Source organism: Hylobates moloch, unplaced genomic scaffold, assembly GCF_009828535.3.
Source record: "Hylobates moloch isolate HMO894 unplaced genomic scaffold, HMol_V3 SCAFFOLD_6, whole genome shotgun sequence".
Lineage (NCBI taxonomy): Eukaryota > Metazoa > Chordata > Mammalia > Primates > Hylobatidae > Hylobates > Hylobates moloch.
Genome location: NW_026652281.1, coordinates 82316611 through 82343765, shown reverse-complemented (window position 1 = coordinate 82343765; position 27155 = coordinate 82316611). Strand labels below are relative to the sequence as shown.

The 27155-nt window shown below is 36.7% G+C and overlaps 1 protein-coding gene and 1 pseudogene across 6 annotated transcripts in view; both read left to right on the top strand.

The window, feature by feature from the left end:
- Window positions 1-26936, top strand: part of KRBOX5 (KRAB box domain containing 5) — an 89634-nt gene extending 62698 nt beyond the window's left edge. For 4 of the 6 annotated variants that reach the window (XM_058440948.1, XM_058440946.1, XM_058440947.1 and 1 more), the window contains 2 exons: window positions 17575-17709; window positions 18261-23485. In XM_058440948.1, the coding sequence (XP_058296931.1) occupies window positions 17575-17709; window positions 18261-19525 (1400 nt within the window). In that variant the 3' untranslated portion in view covers window positions 19526-23485. Of the gene's footprint in view, window positions 1-17574; window positions 17710-18260; window positions 23486-24727 lie in introns of those variants that run through there. The other 2 variants (XM_032157250.2, XM_032157249.2) reach the window with 2 other exon arrangements.
- On the top strand, window positions 7411-8627 carry LOC116471207 (ubiquitin-conjugating enzyme E2 D3-like; annotated as a pseudogene).
- Window positions 26937-27155: the final 219 nt, after the last annotated feature.

The following is a 27155-nucleotide window of genomic DNA, read 5'->3' as shown; positions in this document are numbered from 1 at the left end:
TAAATTTGGTAAAACATTTTTTGCAGCTTAACAGGTTGTCTATCAGTGATCATGTGCCATATATGCTTACGGATATTGTGTATTCTGCTGTTGAATGGTTAGTTCTGTATGTGACTGTTAGGTCTAATGGTCTATAGTGTTGTTCAAGTCCTCTGTTTCCTTATCTTTTGTCTCTTATTATTTCCATTACTGAAAGTGGAGTATGGAAGTCTCCTACTACTATTGTACTGCTGGCTACTTACTGCTTCAATTCTGTAAAAGTTTGCTAGTTGCTGCATATATTTGAGAGGTGTGATGTTAGGTGCGTATATGTTAATATTTATTATAGCTTCCTAGATAGTGAACCCGTTTATAATTATATAATGCTCTTTCTTGTCTCTTGTAACATGTTTTGATGTAACATGTATTTTAACTAATATGACAGTATTTTACTTTGCACGCTATTTTTTTCCCATTCTTTCATGTTCAGCTTATGTGTGTTCTTAGATCTAAAGTTGGTCTTCCCTAGAAAGCATGGAGTTAGATCTTGTTTCTTGAATTTATTCAGCCAAATTATGTCTTTTGAATTTATTCATTTATATATAAAGTAATTACTGAAAGGTTTGACTCACCATTGCATTTCGTTTCATTTTTTGTTTTGGGTCTTGTATCGATTTTGGTCCTGTTTTCCTCTCTTGCTATCTTCCTTAGTGTTCTGTTGATTTTTGTAATGACATGTTTTAATTCCTTTCCCACTTCTCTCTGTTTATCTATTATAGGTACTTGCTTTGTGGTTACCATAGATATTATGTAAAACATCTTAAAGTTATAACAATTTACCTCAAGCTGCTAACCTTAATTGCATACAAAAATCCTGCCTCTTTATGAACTCTCCATTGTATTTTATTGATATCCCAAATTGTATCACTTTATATTGTGAATCCATTAGCACAGATTTGTGGTTATTTTAAAGTACTTGACTTTTCAAATCTATAGCAGAATTAAAAGTATTCTATGCACCATCATTATAATACAGAATATTTTACTTGCGTATATAATTACTATTACCAGAACACTTTATATTTTTATATAATTTTGTGTTACTACTCACCATCATTTTATTTTTCAATGTGAAGAACTGCCTTTATTTAGCAGTTCTTTTAGAACAGATCTAGTGGATATGAATTCATTTGGCTTTTGTGGATTTTGAATATTCCTTATTTCAAAATTTTTAAAGGATAGTTTTGGCAGAAAACATTTTCTTGATTGATAGTTGTCATTATTCAGCACTTTGAATATATCATTCTTCAACTTTCTGACCTGTGAGATTTTCTGCTGAGACATCTGCTGGTCATCCTAGGAATGGGCCTTGCATATGCCAAGTCACGGTTTCTTTTTTTTCTGGCTTCTAAATTCTCTTTGTTCGTAACTTTTGAATCTCTGATTATAATGTGTCTTGTTCTGGGTCTCTTTGTGTTGCTACTAGTTAGAGTTGGTAGAGTTTCATTAAATTTTAGGCCATTTTCTCCCTCAAATTTGGAAAATTCTCAGCCATCATTTCTTACAGTAAAGTTTCTACTCTTTTCTCTCTCTTTGCATTTTAGAATTCCCATTATGAGTAAATTGGCCTATTGGGAACAGGCCCCAAAATCTGGCCATAAACTGGCCCCAAAACTGACCATAAACAAAATCTCTGCAGCACTGTGTCATGTTCGTGATGGCCATAACGCCCATGCTGAAGGTCGTGGGTTTACCGGAATGAGGGCAAGGAACACCTGGCCCACCCTGGGTGGAAAACTGCTTAAAGGCATTCTTAAACCACAAACAATAGCATGAGCGATCTGTGCCTTAAGGACATGCTCCTGCTGCAGATGACTAGCCAGAGCCCATCCCTTTATTTCGGCCCATCCGTTTGTTTCCTGTAAGGAATACTTTTAGTCTATAATCTATAGAAACAATGCTTATCACTGGCTTGCTGTCAATAAATATGTGGGTAAATCTCTGTTTGGGGCTCTCAGCTCTGAAGGCTGTGAGACCCCTGATTTCCCACTCCACATGCTATATTTCTGTGTGTGTGTCTTTAATTCCTCTAGCGCTGCTGGGTTAGGGTCTCCACGACCGAGCTGGTCTCAGCATTGGCCTACTTGATAGTACCCCATTAGTCCCTTAGACACTCTGTTTTTTTTCTTTTTGCTGTCCTGACCATATACTTTCAAATAACCTGTTATCAAGCTTGTTGGGTTATTTTTCTGCTAGATCAAGTCTGCTGTTGAACCCTCTAGTGAATCCTTAAATTTAGTTATTTTTCAGCTCCATACTTTGTGTTTTTATAGTTTTAATCTCTGTTCATAACCTCATTTTCTTCATGCATTTTTGTCTTCCTTTGTTAATTTGTCTGTGTTCTCCTTTAACTGGTTGAGCATGTTTAAAATAGATATTTTGCTAGGCAGAGTGGTGTGTGCATGTAATCCCAGCTACTTTGGAGGCTAAGGCAGGAGGATCACTTGAGGCCAGCCTGGGCAGTATTGTAAGAACCTGTGTCTAAGATTTTTTTTTTTAATTTGTTGTTGTGGCATGTGCCTGTAGTCCCAGTGACTCAGGAGGCTGTGTCAGGAGGATTGCTTTACCCCAGGAATTTGAGGCTAGGCTACATTGAGCTATGATTGTACCAGTGTACTCCAGTCTGAGTGACAGAGTAAGACCCCATTTTTTTTCTGTTTCTTTTTTCTTTTAATACACTTTTGACTTTTATTTTAGATTCAAAGTGTACATGTGTTGGTTCATTACATGGGTATATTGCATGACACTGGTTTGATGTCTGAATGATCCCATCATCCAGGTAATGAGCATAGTGCCTAATAGGTAGTTTTTCAGCCCTTGCTTCCTTCCTTTACTGCCCCCATGAGTCCCCATTGTCTCTTTTCCCCATCTTTATGTCCATATGTACCCGATGTTTAGTTCCCACTTATAAGAACATGGTCTTTGGTTTTCTGTTCCTGTGTTAATTTACTTAGGATAACAGCTGCATCCATGTTGCTGCAAAGGACATGATTTTATTCTTTTTTTATGGCTGCATAGTATTCCACGGTGTATATTTACCACATTTTCTTTAGACAGTCCACCACTGATGGGCACCTAGGCTGATTCCATGTTTTTGCTATTGTGAATAGTGCTGTGATGAACATATGAGTGCATGTGACTTTTTGGTAGAACAATTCATTTTCCATTGGGTATATACTGAGTAATAGAATTATTGGGTCAAATGGTAGTTCTGAGTTCTTTCAGAAATCTCCAAACTGTTTTTCACAGTGACTGAGCTAATTTAATTACATTCCCTTCAGCAGTGTATAAGTATTATCTTTACTGCTGGCACTTGCCAGCATCTGTTTTTTGACTTTTCAATAATTACTATTCTGAGATGGTATCTCAGTGTGGTTTTGATTTGCATTTTTCTGATGGGTAGTGATGTGTAACATTTTTTCATATGCCTGTTGGCTGCTTGTATGTCTTCTTTTGAGAAGTGTCTGCTCTTGCCTTTTGCCCACTTTTTAATGGGGTTATTTTTTTTCTTGTTAATTTAAATTTCATATGGATTCTGGAATTAGGCCTTTGTGAGGTTCATAGTTTGTAAATATCTTCTCCCATTCTGCAGGTTATTGATTCTGTTCACAGTTTCTTTTGCTGTGCAGAAACTCTTTAGTTAGGTCCCATTTGTCAATTTTTGTTTTGTTACAATTGCTTTTGAGAATTTAGCCATAAATTCTTTGCCAAAGTCAATGTCTAGAATGGTATTTGCCAGATTTTCTTCTAGTATTTTTATTTTTTTAAATTTCTGAATTTAAATCTTTAATAATCTTGAGTTAATTTTTATATATGGTGAAATGTAGGAGTCTATGTTCATTCGTCTGCATATCGTTAGTCAGTCATCCCAGAACCATTTATTAAATAGGGAGTCCTTTCACTATTGCTTATTTTTGTTGACTTTGTGGAACATCAGATGATTGTAAGCCTGTGCCTCTATTTATTTCTGGGTACTCTATTCTGTTCCATCGATCTATGTGTCCTTTTTAAAAAAAAAAATTTTGTTTTTCTTTATTTCCTCAAAAGAAAAAAAAAAAATGGGGGATACATTTGCAGAACATGCAGGTTTGTTACATAGGTATATGTGTGCCATGGTGGTTTTCTGCACCTATTGACCCATCCTCTATGTTCCTTCCCCTCACCCCCCAGCCCCCACCAGGCCATGGTGTGTGTTGTTCTCCTCTCTGTGTCCATGTGTTCTCATTGTTCAACTCCCACTTATAAGCAAGAACATGCAGTGTTTTGGTTTTCTGTCCCTGTGTTAGTTTGCTGAGGATGATGGCTTCCAGCTTCATCCATGTCCCTGCAAAGGACATGCTCTCGTTCCTTTTTATGGCTTCATAGTATTCCATGGTGTTTATGTACCACATTTTCTTTATCCAGTCTATCATTGATGGGTATTTGGGTTGGTTCCATGTCTTTGCTATTGTAAATAGTGCTGCAACAAACGTACATGTGCATGTGTCTTTATAGTAGAATGATTTATATTCCTTTGGGTATATACCCAGTAATGGGATTGCTGGGTCAAATAGTACTTCTGATTCTTGATCCTTGAGGAATCACCACACTGTCTTCCACAGTGGTTGAACTAATTTACATTCCCACTAACATTGTAAAAGCATTTCCATTTCTCTGCAGCCTGGCCAGCATCTGTTGTTTCTTGACTTTTTAATGATTGCCGTTCTGACTGGCATGAGATGGTGTCTCATTATGGTTTTGATTTGCATGTATCTGATCAGTGATGTTGAGATGTTTTTCTTATATTTGTTGGCTGCATAAATGTCTTCTTTTAAGAAGTGTCTGCTCATATCCTTTGCCTACTTTTTGATGGGGTTGTTTTTTTCTTGTGAATTTGTTTAAGTTTCTTATAAATTCTGGATATTAGACCTTTGTCAGATGGGTGGATTGTAAACATTTTCTCCCATTCTGTAGGTAACCAGGCTTTTAGTTTAATTAGATCCCATTTGTCAATTTGGGTTTTTGTTGCAATTGCTTTTGGTGTTTTAGTCATGAAGTCTTTGCCCACGTCTGTGTCCTCAATAGTATTGCGAAGATTTTCTTCTAGGGTTTTTATGGTTTTGGGTTTTACATTTAAGTCTTTAGTCCATCTTGAGTTAATTTTTGTATAAGGTGCAAGAAAAGGGTCTAGTTTCTGTTTTCTGCATATGGCTAGTCAGTTTTCCCAGCACCATTTATTAAATAGGGAATCCTTTCCCCATTGCTTGTTTTTGTCAGGTTTGTTGAAAATCAGATGGTTGTAGACGTGTAGTGTTATTTCTGAGGTCTCTATTCTGTTCCATTGATCTATATATCTGTTTTGGTACCAGTACTATGCTGTTTTGGTTAGTCTGGGCTTTTAGTGTAATTTGAAGTCAGGTAGCGTGATGCCTCCAGCTTTGTTCTTTTTGCTTAGGATTTTCTTGGCTATATGGGGTCTTCTTTGATTCCATATGAAATAAAAGTAGTGTTTTTCTAATTCTATGAAGAATGTCAATGGTAGTTTGATGGGAATAGTATTTAACCGATAAATTACTTTGGGCAGTATGACCATTTTCACGATGTCAATTCTTCCTATCCATGAGGATGGAATATTTTTCCATTTGCTTGTGTCCTCTCTTATTTTCTTGAGCAGTGGTTTGTAGTTCTTCTTGAAGAGTTCCTTCACATCCCTTGTTAGCTGTATTCCTAGGTATTCTCTTTGTAGCAATTGTGAATGGGATTTTATTCATGATTTAACTCTCTGCTTGTCTATTCTTGTTGTAAAGGAATGCTTGTGATTTTTGCACATTGATTTTGTATCCTGAGACTTTTCTGAAGTTGCTTATCAGTTTAAGGAGTTTTTTTGGCTGAGATGACTGGGTTTTCTAAATATAAAATTATGTCATCTTCAAACAGAGACAAATTGACTTCCTCTCTTCCTATTTGAATACCCTTTATTTCTTTCTCTTTCCTGATCTTTCAATACTATGTTGAATAGGAGTGGTGAGAAATGGCATCCTTGTCTTGTACTGATTTTCAAAGGGAATACTTCCAGCTTTTACTCACTCAATATGATGTTGGCTATGGGTTTGTCATAAATAGCTCTTATTATTTTCAGATGTGTTCCATCAATACCTAGTTTATTGAGAGTTTTTAACATGAAGGAATGTTAAATTTTATCAAAGGCCTTTTCTGTATTTATTGAGATAATCATGTGGTTTTTGTCTTTGGTTCTGTTTATGTGATGGATTATGTTTATTGATTTGCATATGTTGAACCAACCTCATATCCCAGGGATGAAGCCAACTTGATCATGGTGGATAGGTTTTTTGATGTGCTGCTGGATTCAGTTTGCTAGTATTCTATTGAGGGTTTTCGCATCAATGTTCATCAGGGATATTAGCCTGAAGTTTTCTCTTTTTTTTTTGTCTCTCTTCCCAGTTTTGGTACCAGGATGATGCTGGCTTCATAAACTGAGTTATTGAGGAGTCCCTCCTTTTCAGTTGTTTGGAATAGTTTCAGAAGGAATGTTACCAGCTCCTCATTGTACTTCTCGTAGAATTCAGCTGTGAATCCATCTGGTCATGGGCATTTTTTGGTTGGTAGGCTATTATTGCCTCAATTTCAGAACTTGTTATTGGTCAATTCAGGGATTCGACTTCTTCCTGGTTTAGTATTGGGAGGGTGTATGTGTCCAGGAATTTATCCATTTCTTCTGGATTTTCTAGTTTACTTGTGTAGAGATATTTATGGTATTCTCTGGTGGTAGTTTGTATTTCTGTAAGGTCAGTGGTGATATCCCCTTTATCATTTTTTATTGTGTCTATTTGATTCTTTTTTCTTCTCTATTAATCTAGCTAGTGGTCAATCTATTTTGTTAACTTTTTCAAAAAACTAGCTCCTGGGTTCATTTATTTTTTGGAGGATTTTTCATGTCTCTATCTCTTTCAAGTCTGCTCTGATCTTGGTTATTTCTTGTCTTCTGCTAACTCTTGGATTAGTTTGCTCTTGCCTCTCTAGCTCTTTTAATTGTAATGTTAGGGTGTTGATTTGAGATTTTTCTAGCTTTCTGTTGTGGGCATTTAGTGCTATAAATTTCCCTCTTAACACTGCTTTACCTGCATCCCAGAGATTCTGGTACATTGTCTCTTTGTTCTCATTTGTGTCAAAGAACTTCTTGATTTCTACCTTAATTTCATTATTTTCCCAAGAATCATGCAGGAACAGGTTCTTTAATTTCCATGTAATTGTGTGGTTTTGAGTGAGTTTCTTAATCGTGAGTTCTAATTTGGTTGCAATGTGATCTGTGAGACTGTTTGTTGTGATTTCAGTTATTTTGTATTTGCTGAAGAGTGTTGGCATGGGGAGGAGGCTGAGGCTGCAGCTTGAGGGAGGCCCTGGCCCCTCTGCACCTGTGTCTGGCAGAGCTGGTGTGAGACGAGACAATCCTGCGCCACCGCTGGGATAGTTAAGAGTTTTGGCCGGACCTTTGAGCATACACTGAGAGAGTGAGGAGCCAGACGACAAGCACACACTATGGCGCTGAAACGGATTAATAAGGAACTTAGTGATTTGGCCTGTGACCCTCCAGCACAAGGTTCTGCAGGTCCAGTTGGGGATGATATGTTTCATTGCAAGCCACAAATATGGGACCTAATGACAGCCCATATCAAGGCAGTGTATTCTTTTTGACAATTCATTTTCCTACAGACTACCCCTTCAAACCACCTAAGGTTGCATTTACAACAAGTATTTATCATCCAAATATTAACAGTAATGGCAGCATTTGTCTTGATATTCTAAGATCACAGTGGTTGCCTGCTTTAACAATTTCTAAAGTTCTTTTATCCATTTGTTCACTGCTATGTGATCCAAACCCAGATGACCCCCTAGTGCCAGAGATTGCATGGATCTATAAAACAGACAGAGATAAGTACAACAGAATATCTCAGGAATGGACTCAGAAGTATGCCATGTGATGCTACCTTAAAGTCAGAATAGCCTGCATTATAGCTGGAATAAACTTTAAATTACTGTTCCTTTTCTGATTTTCTTATCCGGCTGCTCCCCTATCAGACCTCATCTTTTTTAATTTTATTTTTTGTTTACCTCCCTCCATTCATTCACATGCTCATCTGAGAAGACTTAAGTTCTTCCAGCTTTGGACAATAAATGCTTTTAGAAACTGTAAAGTAGTTACAAGAGAACAGTTGCCCAAGACTCAGAATTAAAAAAAAAAAATGGAGCATGTGTATTATGTGGTCAATGTCTTCACTCTAACTTGGTTATGAGACTAAAACCATTCCTCACTGCTCTAACATGCTGAAGAAATCATCTGAGGGGGAGGGAGATGGATGCTCAGTTGTCATATCAAAGGATACGGCATTATTCTAGCAGCATCCATTCTTGTTTAAGCCTTCCACTGTTAGAGATTTGAGGTTACATGATATACTTTATACTCACAACTGATGTGGCTAGAGAATTGGTATTGAATTTATGGCATCAGCAGAACAGAAAATGTGATGTATTTTATGCATGTCAATAAAGGAATGACCTGTTCTTGTTCTACAGAGAATGGAAATTGGAAGTCAAACACCTTTTGTATTCCAAAATAGGATCTCAAACATTTTGTAATTTTCATTTAAATTGTTAGGAGGCTTGGAGCTATTAGTTAATCTGTCTTCCAATACACTGTTTAATATAGCACTGAATAAATGATGCAAGTTGTCAATGGATGAGTGATCAATTAATAGCTCTGCTAGTAATTGATTTATTTTTCTTCAATAAAGTTGCATAAACCAATGAGTTAGCTGCCTGGATTAATCAGTATGGGAAACAATCTTTTGTAAATGCAAAGCTGTTTTTTGTGTATACTGTTGGGATTTGCTTCATTGTTTGACATCAAATGATGATGTAAAGTTCGAAAGAGTAAATATTTTGCCATGTTCAGTTAAAGTGCACAGTCTGTTACAGGTTGACACATTGCTTGACCTAATTTATGCAGAATTAATAAGCTATTTGGATAGTGTAGCTTTAATGTGCTGCACATGATGCTGGCAGCCCTAGAGTTCATAGATGGACTTCTGGGACCCAGCAGTTTTGAAATGTGTTTATGGAGTTTAAGAAATATATTTTCCAGGTGCAGCCCCTGTCTAACTGAAATTTCTCTTCACCTTATATACTTGACAGCTGAAAAAAAAAAACATGGGAGTAATAATGGGTCAAAATTTGCAAAATAAAGTACTGTTTTGGTGTGGGAGTTGTCATGAAAAAAAAAGTGTGTTACACTTCCAATTATGTGGTCGATTGTAGAATAAGTGCCATCTGGCACCGAGAAGAATATATATTCTGTTGATTTGGAATGGAGAGTTCTGTAGATGTCTATTAGATCCACTTGATCCAGGGCTGAGTTTAAGTGTTGAATATCCTTGTTAATTTTCTGTCTCGTTGATCTGTCTAATATTGACAGTGGAGTGTTAAAGTCTTCCACTATTATTGTATGGGAGTCTATGTCTCTTTATAAGTCTCTAAGAATTTGTTTTATGAATATGGGTGCTCCTATATTGGGTGCATATATATTTAGAATAGTTAGCTGTTCTTGTTGAGTTGTTCCCTTTACCATTATGTAATACTCTTCTTTGCCTTTTTTGATATTTGTTGGTTTAAAGTCTATTTTGTCAGAAACTAGGATTGCAACCCCTGCTTTTTTTTTTTTCTTTCCATTTTCTTGGTAAATTTTCCTTTATCCCTTTATTTTAAGCCTATATGTGTCTTTGCACATGAGATGGGTGTCCTGACAGCAAACCAACTGGTCTTGACCCTTTATCCAATTTGCAAGTCTGTGTCTTTTAATTGAGACATTTAGCCCATTTATATTTAAGGTTAGTATCGTTATGTGTGAATTTGATCCTGTCATCATGATGCTACTTGGCTGTTTTGCGCACTAGTTGATGCAGTTTCTTCACAGTGTCATTAGTCTTTATGTTTTTATGTTTTTCCAGTGGCTGGTACCAGTTTTTCCTTTCCATATTTAGTACTTCTTTCAGTAGCTCTTGCAAGGCAGCCATGGTGGTAATGAAATCCCTCAGCATTTGCTTGAATGGAAAGGATTTTATTTCTCCTTCACTTATGTAGCTTAGTTTGGCTGGATATGAAATTCTGGGTTGAAAATTCTTTTCTTTAAAGAATGTTGAATATTGGCCCCCAATCTCTTCTGACTTACAGAGTTTCTGCTGAGAGGCCTACTGTTAGTCTGATAGACTTCCCTTTTTAGGTGACCTGGCCTTTCTTTCTGGCTGCCCTTAACATTGTTTCCTTCATTTCAACCTTGGAGAATCTGATGAGTATGTGTCTTGGGGTTGATGTTCTCATGGAGTATCTTAGTAGTGGTCTCTGTATTTCCTGAATTTGCATATTGGCCTGACTTCTAGGTTAGGGAAGTTCACCTGGATAATATCCTGAATTATGTTTTCCAGATTGTTTCCATTCTCCTCATCTTTTTCAGGTACTCCAGTAAATCGTAGGTTCGGTCTTTTTGTGAAGTCACGTATTTCTTGAAGGCTTTGTTCATTCTTTTTTATAATTTTTTTCTCTAGTCTTGTCTGCATGCCTTATTTCAGCAAGGTGGTCTTCAAATGCTGATGTTCTTTCTTCTGCCTGGTTGGTTTGGCCATTGATACTTGTGTGTGCTTCATGAAGTTCTCATGCTGTGTTTCTCAGCTCCATCAGGTCATTTATGTTCCTCTCTTTTTTTTTTTTATTATACTTTTAAGTTTTAGGGTACCTGTGCACAACGTGCAGGTTTGTTACATATATATACATGTGCCATGTTGGTGTGCTGCACCCATTAACTCGTCATTTAGCATTAGGTATATCTCCTAATGCTATCCCTCCCTCCTCCCCCCACCTCACAACAGGCCCCAGTGTGTGATGTTCCCCTTCCTGTGTCCATGTGTTCTCATTGTTCAATTCCCACCTCTGAGTGAGAACATGCAGTGTTTGGTTTTTTGTCCTTGCAATAGTTTGCTGAGAATGATGGTTTCCAGCTTCATTCATGTCCCTACAAAGGACATGAACTCATCATTTTTTATGGCTGCATAGTATTCCATGGTGTATATGTGCCACATTTTCTTAATCTAGTCTATCATTGTTGGACATTTGGGTTGGTTTCAAGTCTTTGCTATTGTGAATAGTGCTACATACGTGTGCATGTGTCTTTATAGCAGCATGATTTATAATCCTTTGGGTATATACCCAGTAATGGGATTGCTGGATCAAATGGTATTTGTAGTTCTAGATCCCTGAGGAATTGCCACACTGACTTCCACAATGGTTGAACTAGTTTACAGTCCCACCAACAGTGTAAAAGTGTTCCTATTTCTCCACATCCTCTCCAGCACCTGTTGTTTCCTGACTTTTTAATGATCGCCATTCTAACTGGTGTGAGATGGTATCTCATTGTGGTTTTGATTTGCATTTCTCTGATGGCCAGTGATGATGAGCATTTTTTCATGTGTCTACTGGCTGCATAAATGTCTTCTTTTGAGAAGTGTCTGTTCATATCCTTCGCCCACTTTTTGATGGGGTTGTTTGTGTTTTTCTTGTAAATTTTTTTGAGTTCATTGTAGATTCTGGATATTAGCCCTTTGTCAGATGAGTAGATTGCAAAAATTTTCTCCCATGTTGTAGGTTGCCTGTTCACTCTGATGGTAGTTTCTTTTGCTGTGCAGAAGCTCTTTAGTTTAATTAGATCCCATTTGTCAATTTTGGCTTTTGTTGCCATTGCTTTTGGTGTTTTAGACATGAAGTCCTTGCCCAAGCCTATGTCCTGAATGGTATTGCCTAGGTTTTCTTCTAGGGTTTTTATGGTTTTAGGTCTAACATGTAAGTCTTTAATCCATCTTGAATTAATTTTTATATAAGGTGTAAGGAAGGAATCTAGTTTCAGCTTTCTACATATGGCTAGCCAGTTTTCCCAGCATCATTTATTAAATAGGGAATCCTTTACCCATTTCTAGTTTTTGTCAGGTTTGTCAAAGATCAGATAGTTGTAGATATGTGGCATCATTTCTGAGGGCTCTGTTCTGTTCCACTGGTCTATATCTCTGTTGTGGTACCAGTACCATGCTGTTTTGGTTACTGTAGCCTTGTAGTATAGTTTGAAGTCAGGTAGCGTGATGCCTCCAGCTTTGTTCTTTTGGCTTATGTTCCTCTCTAAAATGTTTATTCTAGTTAGCAGCTCCTCTAGCCTTTTATCAAGGTTTTTAGCTTTTTTGCATTGGGCTAGAACATGCTCCTTTAGCTCAGTGTAGATTTTTATTACCCATCTTGTGAGGCCTACTTCTGTCAATTCTTCTGTCTCATCTTCTGTCCAGTTCTATGCCCTTTATGGAGAGATGTTGCAATCATTTGGAGAAGAGGCACTCTGGCATTTTGGGTTTTCAGCTTTTTTTAGTTGATTCTTTCTCATCTCTGTGAGTTTCTCATCTTTAAGGCTGCTGACCCTTGGATGAGGTTTTTGTGGGGGCTTTTTGTTGTTGTTAATGCTGTTGTTGTTGCTTTCTGTTTGTTTTTCTTTCAATGGTCAGGTCCCACTCTGAACTCGGGGGGCACCAACCTGATGCCAGTAGGATTGCTCTTGTATAGGGTGTCTGACAACCCCTGTTGGAGGGTCTCACCCAGTTGGGTGGCACATGGAATAGGACTCATTTAACGAAGTGCTTTGTCCCTTGGTGGAGGGAGTGTGCTTCACTGGGGAAAAACCCACTTGTCCGGGCTGCCTGGATTCCTCAGAACTACCAGGAGGAAAGGCTAAGTCTGTTGGTCCGCAGAGACTGCTGTCACCCCTCCTCCTAGGGGCTCAGGCCCAGTGAGATCTGTGTTCTTTCCCTGAACCTCTGGCTGGAGTTATTGGAGTTCCTGCAGGGAAGCCCTGTGCAGTGAGAAAGGATGGCCTGGGTCAGGCCTGAAGAGGCACTCTGGCTGCAGTCTGCCATAGCCAGTGTGTTGGGTTGTTGGGGGCACATCTTGAGACCAAGCCATGCAGCCTCCTTGACTCCAGAAGGGGAAAAGCACAGCCTGGAGCTATAGAGGTGGATGTTGCCCTTCCGTCAGCCTGGGAGCTTAGCATGTTATGCGGTTTTGAGTCCCAGCGCTGGCTGCTGCCCCTCTGCCAAGGAGCTCAAATGGCTTAGACAGCAGGCAGATGCAGCTGTGGTGCTTGTTTCCCCTCCCTGCAGGTGCTCTGTAGGCTTAAGCAGATTCCAGCTGAGAGGCTGTTAAGGCTCTTAACCCTGTGTTAAGAGGCACAGGGTTGGGATGCTAAGCCCCAGTGGCATGAGTTCACGAATGGGATCTTCCAGTCCGTGGGTTGCACAGTTCCCTGGAAGAAGCATGGTTTTCCTGGCTGGGTAGCACACTCACTCACTGACTCCTTTGGCTGGCAGGACAGGGCTCTCCTCCTCCATGTGGCTCTCAGGTGGGCTGCTGCACCACACTGTTATTACTTTCTCTGTGGATCATGCCAGCCTCCTAGTCAGTTCCGATGGGAGAACCTGGATACCTTGGTTGCTGGTGAAAGATTCACACACTTATTATGCTTCTTTTTGATGGGAGCCTCCAAACGCTACTGTTTCTAGTCAGCCATATTGGCCCCGCCCTTGTGTGTGTATTTTTGTGCCAGTACCATGCTGTTTTGGTGACTGTAGGCTTATAGTATAGTTTGAAGTTGGATAATGTGAAGCCTTTGGTTTTGTTCTTTTGTTTAGGATTGCTTTGACTATTTGGACTCTTAGCTCCATATGAATTTTAGAATAGTTTTTTTCTAATTCTGTGAAAAATGACATTGGTAGTTTGATAGGAATAGTATGGAATCTCTAGATTGCTTTGGGCAGTATGGCCATTTTAATGATGTTGATTCTTCTTTGAGCATGGAATATTTTTCCAATTGTTTGTGTTGTCTATAATTTTTTTCAACAGTGTTTTATAGTTCCCCTTGTAGAGATCTTTACCTCGTTGGTTAGATCTATTCCTAGGTATTCGGTTTTTTCTTTGTGTGTGTGGCTATTGTGAATGGAATTATGTTCTTGATTTGGCTCTCAGCTTGCATGTTATTGGTGTATAGAAATGCTACTGATTTTTGTACTTTGATTTTGTATCTTGAAACTTTACTTGAGTTCCTTTTCAGTTTTAGGAGCCTTTTGGCACAGTCTTTCCAGGTGTAGAATCATATCAGCAGAGATTATGTTACTTTCTTCTTTTCCTCTTTAGATGTCTTTTATTTCATTCTCTTGACTGATCTTTCTGGCTAGTACTTCCATTACTATGTTGAATAGAAGTGGTGAGAGTGGGTGTTCTTCTCTCATTCTTGTTTTTAAGGGGAATGCCTCCAGCTTTTGCTTGGTCAGTATGTTGGCTGTGGGTTTCTCATAGATGGCTCTCATTTTGAGGTATGTTTTCTTCAATGCTTAGTTTGTTGAGGGTTTTTTTTTTTTTATCATTAAGGGATGTTAAGTTTTATCAAAAGCTTATCTCATATATATTGAAATCGTGATTTTTTTTGGAGATGGAATCCCACTCTATCCCCCAGGCTGGAGTGCTCACTGCAACCTCCACCTCCCGGGTTCAAATTATTCTCATGCCTCAGTCACCAGAGTACCTGTGACTACAGGAATGTGCCACCACACCCAGCTAATTTTTGTATTTTTAGTAGAGACAGGGTTTCACCATGTTGGCCAAGCTGGTCTTGAACTCCTGGCCTCAGGTAATCCACCGGCCTCGGCCTTCTAGAGTGCTGGGATTACAGGCGTGAGCCACTGCGTCTAGCTTTTAAATTTTAATTCTATGTGGTGAATCACATTTTTAAATTTCTATATGTTAGACTAACCTTGCGTTCTAGGAATAAAGCCTAGTTAATTGTGGTAAATTAACTTTGAGTATGCTGCTGGATTTGGCTTGCTACTATTTTGTTGAAGATTTTTCTGTCTATATTCATTAGAGATATTGTCCTGTAGTTTTCTTTGTTCATTGTGTCTTTGCCAGATTTTGGTAACAGAGTGATGTTGGCCTCATAGAATGAGAGGGGAGGAGTCTCTTCTTATTTTTTGGAATAGTTTCAGTAGAATTGATACCAGCTCTTCCTTGTACTTCTGGTATAATTCAGCTGTGAATCCATCTTGTCCAGGGCTTTTTTGGTTGGTAAATTTTTTATTACTGATTGAGTATCAGAACTTGATACTGGTTTGTTCAGGGTTTCAGTTTCTCCCATATTCAATCTTTGGAAATTGTGTGTTTCTGGTAATTTATCCATTTCCTCTAGATGTTCTAATTTATGTGCATAGAAGTCTCTGAGAATCTTTTGTATACCTGTGGGATCGATTGTAATGTCCCCTTTGTTGTTTCTGATTGTGCTTATCTGGATCTTCTGCTTTTCTTTGTTAACCTAGCTAGTGGTCTATCAATCTTGTTTACCCTTTCAAAGAACCAACTTTTGGTTTTGCTGATGCTTTGTATGGAATTTGGGGTCTCAATTAATTCAGTTATCTGATTTTAGTTATTTCTATTCTTCTACATTTGTGCTCAGCTTATTTTTCTTTTTCTAGTGTCTTTACACTAGAATTAATGATATGTCATTAATTTGAGATCTGACTTCTTGAAGTAGGTATTTCGTGTTATAAGCTTCTTTTAATGCAGCTTTAGCTGTGTGCCAAAGATTTTGGTATGTGTTTTCTCTGTTTTCACTTATTTCAAAGAACTTTTAAATTTCTGCCTTGATTTCATTGTTTACTCAAAAGTTGTTGAGGAGCCAGTTGTTTAATTTCTGTGCATTTCTGTGGTTTTCAGAGATCTTCTTGGTATTGTTTTCTGTTTTTATTCTATTTTAGTCCAAGAGCATGACTAGTATGATTTTTTTCTTTTTAATTTATTGAGACTTGCTTTCTGGCTGAGCGTATAGGGTCAATCTTCAAGTATGTCCTGTGTGCATATGAAGGATGTATGTGTTCTGTGGTTAATGGGTGGAATATTCTGTAGATGTCTATTAGGTCCAATTGGTCTATTCTGTAGATGCCTATTAGCTTATGTGGAATTGATGTCTAAAATTTATTTGTGAATTTTCTGCCTCAGTGATCTAATGATGTCCATGGGATGTTGAAATACCTCATTGTTATTATATGGCTAATTCTTTTCTCAGGACTAGAAGCACTTGTTTTATGAATCTCGGTGCTCCAAAGTTTGGTGGATAGGTGTTTAGCATATGTAAGAATTCTTGTTGAATTGAACCCTTTATCATTATGTAATACATCCTTGTCCTTTTGTATGGTTGTTGGGTTAATATTCTCATTTCTTAAAGAAGTCATAGAATGCCAGGTTCAGTTGCTGGTTTCATCTCAGCACTTTGAGAGTCTGAGGCTATAGGATTCCTTGAGGCCAGGAATTTTTGACCAGCCCAAATGACCTAGCAAGACCCTGTTTGTACAAAGAATTTAAAAAATTATTCAGATGTGATGGTGTGTTCTTATAGTCATAGCCACTTGGGAAAGTGAGGTAGGGTGACTGCTTTAGGCCAGGAATTCGAGGTTCCAGTGAGCTATGATTGTACTCTGTCCTGGTGACAGTGCAAGACCTTGTCTATAAGACAAAGATAGATATTTTAAATTATTTTAAAATTAGTTAATAGATTTCTACTTCTCTAGCTTCACTTGGATATTAATATGTTAGTTAATAGATTCTGATTCTTTAGATTCACTTTCGTTTTGGTCCTTTTATTGAGCCATGTGTTCTGGTTACTTTGATGTCTTGTGATTTTGTTGATATTTTGATCAAGTAAGAGACAGCTACCTATTCCATCTATTATGGAATGAATTTGTACAGGCGAAAACTGATACCCATCAGGCACTCTAGTCATTCTGGGAGATTCTTCATACTGTTGTCAGGATGTTTCTTCTCTGGACTACTGTGTGTATTTTCCTATTAAAAAGGTTTGCTTTTTTCTTTTTCTCTTAGGAGCCTTTAATCTCCCCCTTTTGTGAGTGTCATAAGCACTACTGTCTCTCTGTTCTTGTAACAAGCATTCATGCTTGTTCTCAGTTGACCTGACATGTCATTTCAATTATATCACCATTTTCTTCAGCACCACATATTAAAGGAAGCAATGGCCGGTCTTTAGATAGCCCCAAAATAATGCAGAACTTTGGACATATGTTTTACTCCTTTTGTTTTTCTTTCCCGAGAGCAAAACAGAATGCGAAAAGCTTTTGTGTAACTGCACTTGCTGTGGTGCACAAATATAACAAACTTTCTTCCTTCTAAATGCAACCATTCTTGGCTTTGTGTTCACCTAGGTGCTGCAAACTCAGCTGGCTTTAGTCACCCTATTACATTTAAGTTCATATATCAATTGAGAAAACATAGGGGCCTCAAGTTTTTGATTCAACTATCATGGTGTTCTCAACATGGTATAACTTGTGTATTAGATTTATAAAGTATTTTCACCTGAATTTAGTAATTGGAATTTTTAAAACTTTTGTTATCTTTCAGAAATCTTTTCTCATGATACTCAAGTCCTCTTAAGAAAGAAGCTTATAGAAGCATCATTCCGAAAAGTGATATTGGATGGATATGGGAGCTGTGGCCCTCAGAATTTAAACTTAAGGAAAGAGTGGGAAAGTGAGGGTAAGTGTGAAGGTCACAATGGATATTATGATGGACATACAAAATGTAAGACAACTACCTATAACAAAAACATCACTGTTACAGGAAGTCAAAAACATGGAAAAACTCAATTTATGTCAGTTGCTTTTTCTAAACCATGTGTTTCTGTAAGTAAGTGTCAACATCAATTTTTGAAACTTACCTTTTCTTTAAAAGGAAATTTGGAAAATCTGAATAGTGACTTAGTCCATGTTTCAAATAATCATTTAAACCAATTAAAATATAGAACTGGAGTAAATGTTCAGTCAAATATTTCTGAAAAAGAGAGATTTAAAAATGAGGTGATTTCTAAATATGATCAATTTGATGGATCTTTGTTAAAAGTTTGTTTCACCAACAAATAACACCTTGTTCTGCCTGTGATCAATATAGAAAGGTCTTCATTCATTCATCATTGCTTAATCAATGTCAAGGAATAGATAATTTGAGAAAACATCACACACATAATAAAACCTTGACAGCCTTTAAGCAGGACTCTACCCTAAATAATTACCAGTATATTTGTGTTGCAGAGAAAAATCAGTACAATAAATCTGATACAACATTAAGCCAAGGCATAAGCCCCAGAAGACATCAGAAAACTCATTTTCTACAGAACCATTACAAATGTAAAAAATGTGAGAAAGCCTTTCATGAATGCACCAACCATGTCCATCAGAGTATCTTTATTCAAGAGAAGTCTGCCAAATGTAATAAGTGTGTAGAAACTTTTATCCAGTCATCAAAACATACTCAGCCTCAGAGAATCCATACTGGAGAAAAGTCACACAGATGTAATAATGGTGAGAAAATCCTTAGTAAATTGTCAAGTCTAAGAAAACATAAGACAATCCATAATGAAGAGAAACCTTACAAATGTGAAGAATGTGACAAAGCCTTTAACCATCGTTCACACCTTTCTCAACACCAAATAATTCATACTGGAGAGAAACCATACAAATGTAAAGAATGTGGCAAAGCCTTCAATTCTAGTTCATATTTTACTAGACATCAGAGAATTCACACTGGAGAAAAACTTTACAAATGTAAAGCGTGTAGCAAATGTTTTACTCATTCTTCAAATCTTCTTGTGCATCAGAGAATTCATACTGGAGAGAAACCTTACAAATGTAAAGAATGTGGTAAATCATTTAAAGTGTCTTCAGCCCTTACTCAGCACGAGAGAATTCATACTGGAGAGAAACCCTATAAATGTAAGGAATGCAGCAAAGCCTTTAACTGTAGGTCGTACCTAACTAAACATCAGAGAATTCATACTGGAGAAAAACTTTACAAATGTAAATCATGTAGCAAATCTTTTTCTCGTTCCTCAAGTCTTATTGTCCACCAGAGAATTCATACTGGAGAAAAACCCTATACATGCAAAGAATGTGGCAAAGCCTTTAATTGTAGTTCACGCCTTACTCAGCATCAAAGAATTCATACTGGAGAGAAACCCTACATATGTAAAGAATGTGGCAAAGCCTTTAACTGTAGTTCATCCCTTACTAAACATCAGAGAATTCACACTGGAGTAAAACTTTACAAATGTAAAGCATGTAGCAAATCTTTCTCTCATTCCTCATGTCTTTCTGTGCATCAGATAACTCATACTGGAATGAAACCATATATATGTAAGGATTGTGGCATCTCCTTTAACCGGTCTTCAAACCTTAGACGACATCAGATGATTCATACTGGAGAGAAACCCTACAAATGTAAAGAATGTGGCAAATTATTTAATCGATGCTCAACCCTTACTCGACATAAGAGTATTCATACTAGAGAATTTCTATAGTTGTAGTAAATGTGAAGAGTTTTATCCAAAATTTAGAACTTAAAAATCACCATAGAGCTTATAGGGAAACAGACTTTACAGATTGAATAAATGGGAGGAAGTATTTAATCAGAACTCAAATCTGAATGTGTCAGGACTTACACAAAAAAGGACTAAAGCACAGATCCCCAGACTTTAAAATTAAATAAGAGTATTTCTTATGGAGGATTACTCTAAAGCCAAAGCAGTTATTTATTTTGTTATGTGTTTCAAATGAGCAAAAGCATTGATGTTTGGACAAGTAATTACTCAGTGAGCACGTTATTTGTATTGAAAACATTTGAAATTTGTATAAAGCAAATCATAATTCAATTCTCAAATTAGTTGTTATACCTTAATGCTTAGTGTTTATATAAAAACATATAGTCTATTTTTTCTGCATCAGAGCTCTAAGAGGTCATTCTATAGTAGGTGAACATCATTAATATCAACTTATTTTCATGGAAGTTTAATGGCAAATGTAAAATACATGAAGAAAATCTAAAAGAGGCTCTTTGTGTTTGAATCATAAAACAGTAATATGTGTAAGCATATAGTACATATTTAGGGCATTAGTATTCTGTACTAAAGTAAAAGAGGAATATTCTGAATTTATTTATTACATCAATTGCTCCTTAAGTAGAAAAACACTGGTCAGTTATTTAAAATACTGGCATACCTTTATAGTACAATGAAGTAGTAATCTTTAATATTATTTGATGTGTTAAAAATAAAAACATCTTCACAGATATCAAAGTGAAAACTCATATCTGAAAGATTGTAAATATACTTTATATCAATTTTCCAGAGAACTAAACTTCTAATAATATTGGTAATATTCTCATGGTTACTATTTTATATTCTTTCCTGCTTTTTGTAGTTACTGGTGTACTATGACAGTTTTAATAAAGATTATATGGGGGTATACTTAAATGCCGTACTTTTAAATCCCGAATCATTGTTTATAAAATTTTATTCAATATTTTTCTTTGCACATGCCCTTTTTCAGTCCAATTGAACACTTAGAGATTTTTCTTTGCTTTCACTTGCATTAAATGGAATATACATATATACTAAGATAGAAGGAAAAAGGTGTAAGAGAACTGTACAGGCAGAAATGCATGTGTGTGTACCTATCTTCAAATGGAAAAGAAAATGATGGATCACAACAGGAAATTTGAGAACTGTTGATTTATTACCAAACTAGCAACCTCCCACATTCTTAAAGCTAAATTAGTTTTTCATTGCACACTGAATTTTTCTCTCATAAATCTAATGTCTTCTGGGTTCAGACTTTATCCCATACAAATCCTTTTTTCTTGCCTATGATTCATGTGAGACGAATTATATGATTTTCTTATTTCAAAGCTTATAAACTATTATAAGTTCTCATGGATTTTAAGAATGTTTTATAAAGTTTAATGGTGCTGTCCAGGTGTGGTGGCTCACGCTGATAATCCCAGCATTTCGGGAGGCTGAGGCAGGTGGATCACCTGAGGTTGGGAGTTCGAGACAAGCCTAGCCAACATGGTGAAACCCCATCTCCACTAAAAATACAAATATTAGCTGGGCATCGTGGCCCATGCCTGTAATCCCAGCTACTCGGGAGGCTGAGGCAGCTTGGGAGGCAGAAGTTTCAGTAAGCCAAGATCACACCACTGCACTCCAGCCTGAGTGACAGAGTGAGACTCCATCTCAAAAAAAAAAAAAAAAGATTTAATGGTGCTGAGAAATTAATCTGAAGACATGAGTAACACTACAGTGATCTATTTAGTTACAATACAAAATTCTGACCAATTAGTTGAAGTAAAAGTAGTGCCAAAGATAAATAAAAAATCTTGAAAATAGCCAGGACAAAGTAACAAATTACATAAATGGAAGAAATAATATAAGTGCAGTATAATATGTCATAAAAAGTAATCGTTGCAAATGACAATGGAATTACATTTTAAAATTTCAGATAGGAAAACCTAGTATCAACACAAAATTCTGTATTCAGCAGAATTCTTTAAAAAATGAAACCAAGCCACAGTGAGATATCACACACCTATGAGAATGGTTAAAAAAAAAATTAACGTGAATACCAAGTGCTTGTTAGGATTTGGAGCTACTCAAATTAGGAATGCAAAATGACATAGTAACTTTAGAAAATAGTTTAACCATTTTTTATAAAGTTAGTCATATACTTATTATTTGAACTAGATGTCCCACCCCAGCCATTTATTACACAAAACCGAAAACTAGTGATTAAAACCTGTTTGTAGATATTTGTTGCCACTATATCCATATTTGCAAAAAGCTAGAAATAAATCTTATGTCCCTCACTAGGTGAATGGGTAATAAACTGTGTTATGTCCATACAAAAGAAGTGTGTTGTTAACAAAAAGGAAAAAACTATCGATCTCCACTACTACATGTATGAATCTTAAATACATTTCTCTAAATTAAGACTGTCGGATCAGCAAGGCTATATATTACATGATTCTGTTTTATCACCTTTCATGAAAGATTAGAGGGATGGAAAATGATTAGTGGTTGCCAAAGAATGGGAGGAGGACAGGCATTGATTACAAAGGGGCAACAAGAAAAAATTTGGAGGATGATTGAACAGTTTAGTGTGGTACTGTGGAAATAGATATGTGACTACACAGTTGTCAAAACCCAATAAACTGTACACCACAAAGAGTAAATTTTACTCCATGCAAATTTTAAAAAATTAACCAGGATGTTGGGGAAATTCAGATGTAATGCAGACAGTGACAAATGAGTCTCATTGTATTACAAATTATCTGTCATCTGGCTAGGTGCAGTGGCTCATACCTGTAATCCAAGCACTTTGGGGGGCTGAGGCAGAAGGATCATTTGAGGTCAGGAGTTTGAGACCAGCCTGGCCAACATGGTGATACCTCATCTCTACTGAAAATACAAAAATTAGCTGGATGTGGTGGCACACACCTGTAATCCCAGCTACTCAGGAGGCAAAGGCAGGAGAATTGCTTGAACTGAGGAGATGAAGATTACAGTGAGCCAAGTTTGTGCCACGCACTCCAGCCTGGGTAACAGAGTGAGACTCTGTCTATAAACGAACAAATTACCTGTCATCTACCTATAGACATAACCCTACTGAGGAGGATGGGGATAAAAGGTCTGCATCTAAGTCACTTTGAAAAACAGTGTTTTGATTGAGTGCTGTAAGACTACACAAATGCTATATTCTACTGAGTAATATTTTATTTTCCTACAAGGATATGCATTAGCAATTCTGAAACAATTTTACGTGTTATTATATAATATATGGAGGCTGTTTCTCAGTGTAGTTCACAAAAGTTAAATGGTGAATGCTAGCATGAATCTTGTGGTCCTAGCCCAAAGTTGGAAATATCAGGATGAACCCATGACTGATATATCTGGATGGATGGATGGATGGATGGATGGATGGATGGATGGATGGATGGGTGGATGGATGGATGAATAGATATAAAGATAGGTAGGTAGGTAGGTAGGTGATAGATAGATAGATAGATAGATAGATAGATAGATAGATAGATAGACGATTCAGAGATAGATAATGTTCCAAACTCTTGAGGGCCAAGAACCAGTGACATCTTGTATCAACACACCTAGGTCTACAATCTTGGTTTCTAAACAACATTCATTAAAAGGACCCAAGGGTTGAAGTTAGAAAATACAAGTTGAATACCTGCACATTGTGCGCATGTACCCTAAAACTTAAACTATAATAATAATAACAAAAAAACTATAAAAATAATAACAAAAATATCCAAACACTAAAATATAGTGAATATAATGTAATTTATAATAATTTGATTTCTCTTGAAGATGGTTTAATTTGATTCAAATAGAATTATATTTTCATAGCTATTTTATAAATTCTCCATAATAAAAATAGTCTTATATCTCTTAAAAAAAAAAAAAAGAAAATACAAGTTGAGCTAGAGTATCTTGTAAAGCCACAAAGAAAAAAGTGCTTAATAAAAGTGATGGGGACTTTTCAAAGGGAGCCAACCTGAAAGACCTCCCAATGGTCCAAGCTCCAACAATATGAGCCATAAGTTATGATAGCTTTGGATTATGGCCCACAGAATAAAATAATACTGATCTCTACTGTGTGAATAAAAGAGATTAAATAAGGAAAGAAGGAATGAAATCTACAGTATTCAAAATACAAATCAATGTAGTTGGATAATGCAAAATAAATCAACACTAGAACATCACAGTAATAATTACTGTAGGGAAGATTCCCTGAGGAATTCAAAAATTTCAGGAAAAACTTAAACACTAAAGAGTGTATTTGGGCCAGTCTCGGTGGCACATGCCTGTAATCCTAGCACTTTGAGAGGCCGGGGCAGGTGGATCACCTGAGGTGAGGAGTTCAAGACCAGCCTAGCCAACATGGTGAAACCCCATCTCTATTAAAAATGCAAAAATTAGTCAGGCATGGTGGTGGGCGCCTATAATCCCAGCTACTTGGGAGGCTGAAGCAGGAGAGTCACTTGAACCTGGGAAGCAGAAGTTGCTTTGAGCCAAGATCATGCCATTGCACTCCAGCCTGGGTGACAAGAGCAGAACTCTGTCTCAAAAAAAAAAAAAAAGAAAAGAAAAGAAAAGTGTATTTGCATATTTTAAGTATCTACCATCTAATATTTATTAATACTGTTTTTTCTTAATTTCTTAGACTTGTGACTGTTTGAAACAAATTATAACACTGTATTGTAGGATTTATAGTTTGTAGTTGTAAAATTTATAACACATGGAATAAGATAAATGGAACTGTTCTGTAGCAAATTTTTCATGTTTTATATTTAAGACAGTATAGTATTAACTCTAAAAGTAGATTTGGTTGATATGTTAAAGATTCATATTGTATTCCCTGCAGCAACCACTAAAAAATGCAAAGAAGTGTACTGTAAATGCTAAAAAAGGAGTTAAATATAAAATATTTATTTGCACAATATTTATGTATCTTTTAGTCATAATAGCCCAGAACAGGAAACAACCAAAATGTCCATCAATAAGAAAATGAACTAATTGTATAGCTTTTAGAACAAAATACAGCTCAGGAATATGAAAAATCAAGCACACATCCTGGATAAAATTCATAAACCTGCTCAATAAAAGTTGGACACAAAATTGTACTTTATGTATTTGTGTATTCTATTCCAGGCAAAATAATCCTATGGTGAAAAAAATCAACACAGAGCTAATCTCTGCTTGAGAAAAAGGACCAAAGACAAGTGAATTTTCTGAGGGTGATGAAAGTATTGCTTCGAAAAGGGGTGAAGTTTATACAGGTCTATTTATTTGTCTAACATGTACAGTTAAGGTTTATGCCTTGCAATGTATGTACATCTTCACAAAAAAAATCTTAAAAAAATTAAGTGGGTGGGGGTAGGGAAAGGATTGAAGTATAGATGAAGCAGAAGTGGTACATGATTAGTAGTTGAAGCTGGAGGCAGGTCTATATATTTTATTTTTATGTCTTTAATAGCATTTGTATAAATGCACAACATTAATTTACAATGTTAGCTCAGGATCTTGTTTACCTTTGGACAGGGAGGGAGGGAGAAATTTATTTTCTGGGCAGGAGTAAAGCTGGTTCTATTCCTCAGTTATGTAAATTATCTGTTATAATCCAAAAAGCTTTACATGTATGTTTCTGTATGTAATGTTGTATATCAATAAAAAATTAAATATTACATATTTGCACCATAATCCTAACTCACTATCTCAGAATATTGGCAGTGTTTTCTTTTGTCATAATATGGAACACAATCTCATGGCATTAGCAGATGGGTTTGAATATTCTAAAGTATCAACGTCCTAATCTTATGGACACCTCTTGGGTCTTTCCATTTTTGCCTTCATTTGGTAAGTGGCATGGTTTTGATTTTTTGAGATGAAACTTTTTCCCAGCAAAGTTTTCCCCCACAGTGATGCTCTGAAAGCCAGGACACCTAGCACAGGACCCTGGGCATACTATGCACTCAGTGCATGTGGAGCATGTTGATCAGGAACAAAAGGAGTAGCAAAGGTCAGTTCCTGCAAAGGTGAGTAGATAATACAGGTATGACTGAAAGGCTGCAACTCAGGAGTAAGCATTTTACATTCATTCAACAGACAATTTGCAACTAGTACACCAAAAAATTTTGGCTGAAAGCAGTACTTTGGGGGCTTGGTTAAACTCTGTAATCACCTGGAGAACTTTAAATAATACTGATGTCTGGGCCTTACTCCAGGGATTTTGATTTTATTGGTCTGTTGCAATTTGGGTTTTGGGAATTGTAGGGCCTCTGCATGTGACTGTAACATGGAGCCAGGGGTGAGACCCACTGTTTCAGGGTGAGGGATGCATTAGCTGTGTGTGATTTCCATGTGTGCTGCAGGTATGTGCCCTGTGAACATTCCTTCATTTGGAGTCTTGGAAATTGCGGCAGGAAGAAGTGTCTCTCTACAGATCTATTTTTTATGTCACTTGCTTTTAGAGTAATAGGTTATTTCAGGCACAGTAATTTGATTTAATTTGTTTTCAAAGCATAAATAACCTGAAAATACTAAAATGAAAAGAATTTGCAAACGTGAGAATTTGCAAACATGTGGAGTGTGTTCTTATGTGCTTTCCAATTTCTCTGATGATAAGAAATGAGTAATGTTGGGCCTTGATTTCCTAAGCTCAGCCCTTAGACACTTTCTCAAATTATTTGAAGACCTTCTAAGTTGCTTCAGAAGCATTGTCCAAAGGAGATTATTCCCAATAGTGAAGAATAATAGATGGATGAGAATGTCTAAGGAATCCTACTTCTGTCGCAAAAGTGGCACTCTCCAGAACCTCAACGGCCCATGGAGTTCATGGGCTTTGGAGTCAGGCAGAGTTGACCCTGAGTCCCATCCCAGCCTCTTAATAGACTAGTTACTTGACTTGGAACAGTTATGCAAGACAAAGCATAATGATACTGATTGCAGTAATGGGAATAATTCATTCCTCTCTGTATCCATGCCCATTGCAATGCATGTTTTTAGCTACTCCCATGGAGGGAAAGATTCTGTTTATCCAGTCCTTGAATCTGACTGGCCTTATTTGCTGTGGCCAATTCATACTCATTGTTCTGGTGAAACAATTAGGCATGTTTTGCTCCTCATTATAGTCTTTAAAATGATACTTTATGAAATTGTATTTCTACTGTATTTGGCTATATTCATTCTGCTCAATATTCTAATTCACTAGTCCTCTTATCATCTCTGTTTAATTTAGTGGTGAACCTATACATTGTCTAGTAACTTAATTTTGTATTATTCATATTCTATTGGGCTGTTGTTCAAATGTGGCTTTTAAACTTTAGTTATTCTTTCCACAAAAATAAACACTGATTTTCTACTTTTCATTATATTCATTTAAACATTTTAAATATAATTCCAATGTGCAAAGCTGTTGCATATTTTTTCTTCAGACATTTCTTCCTTATTATGTCACTCAGTTTTTCCTTTGGTTCTCACTTTTGGGAGATAACATATTTGGGGTGTCTATAGTCATATTGTTTCCAGTGTTTCTTTCATATTCCCTGGGAACAAGATGAAAAACATGCATAGATTTGAC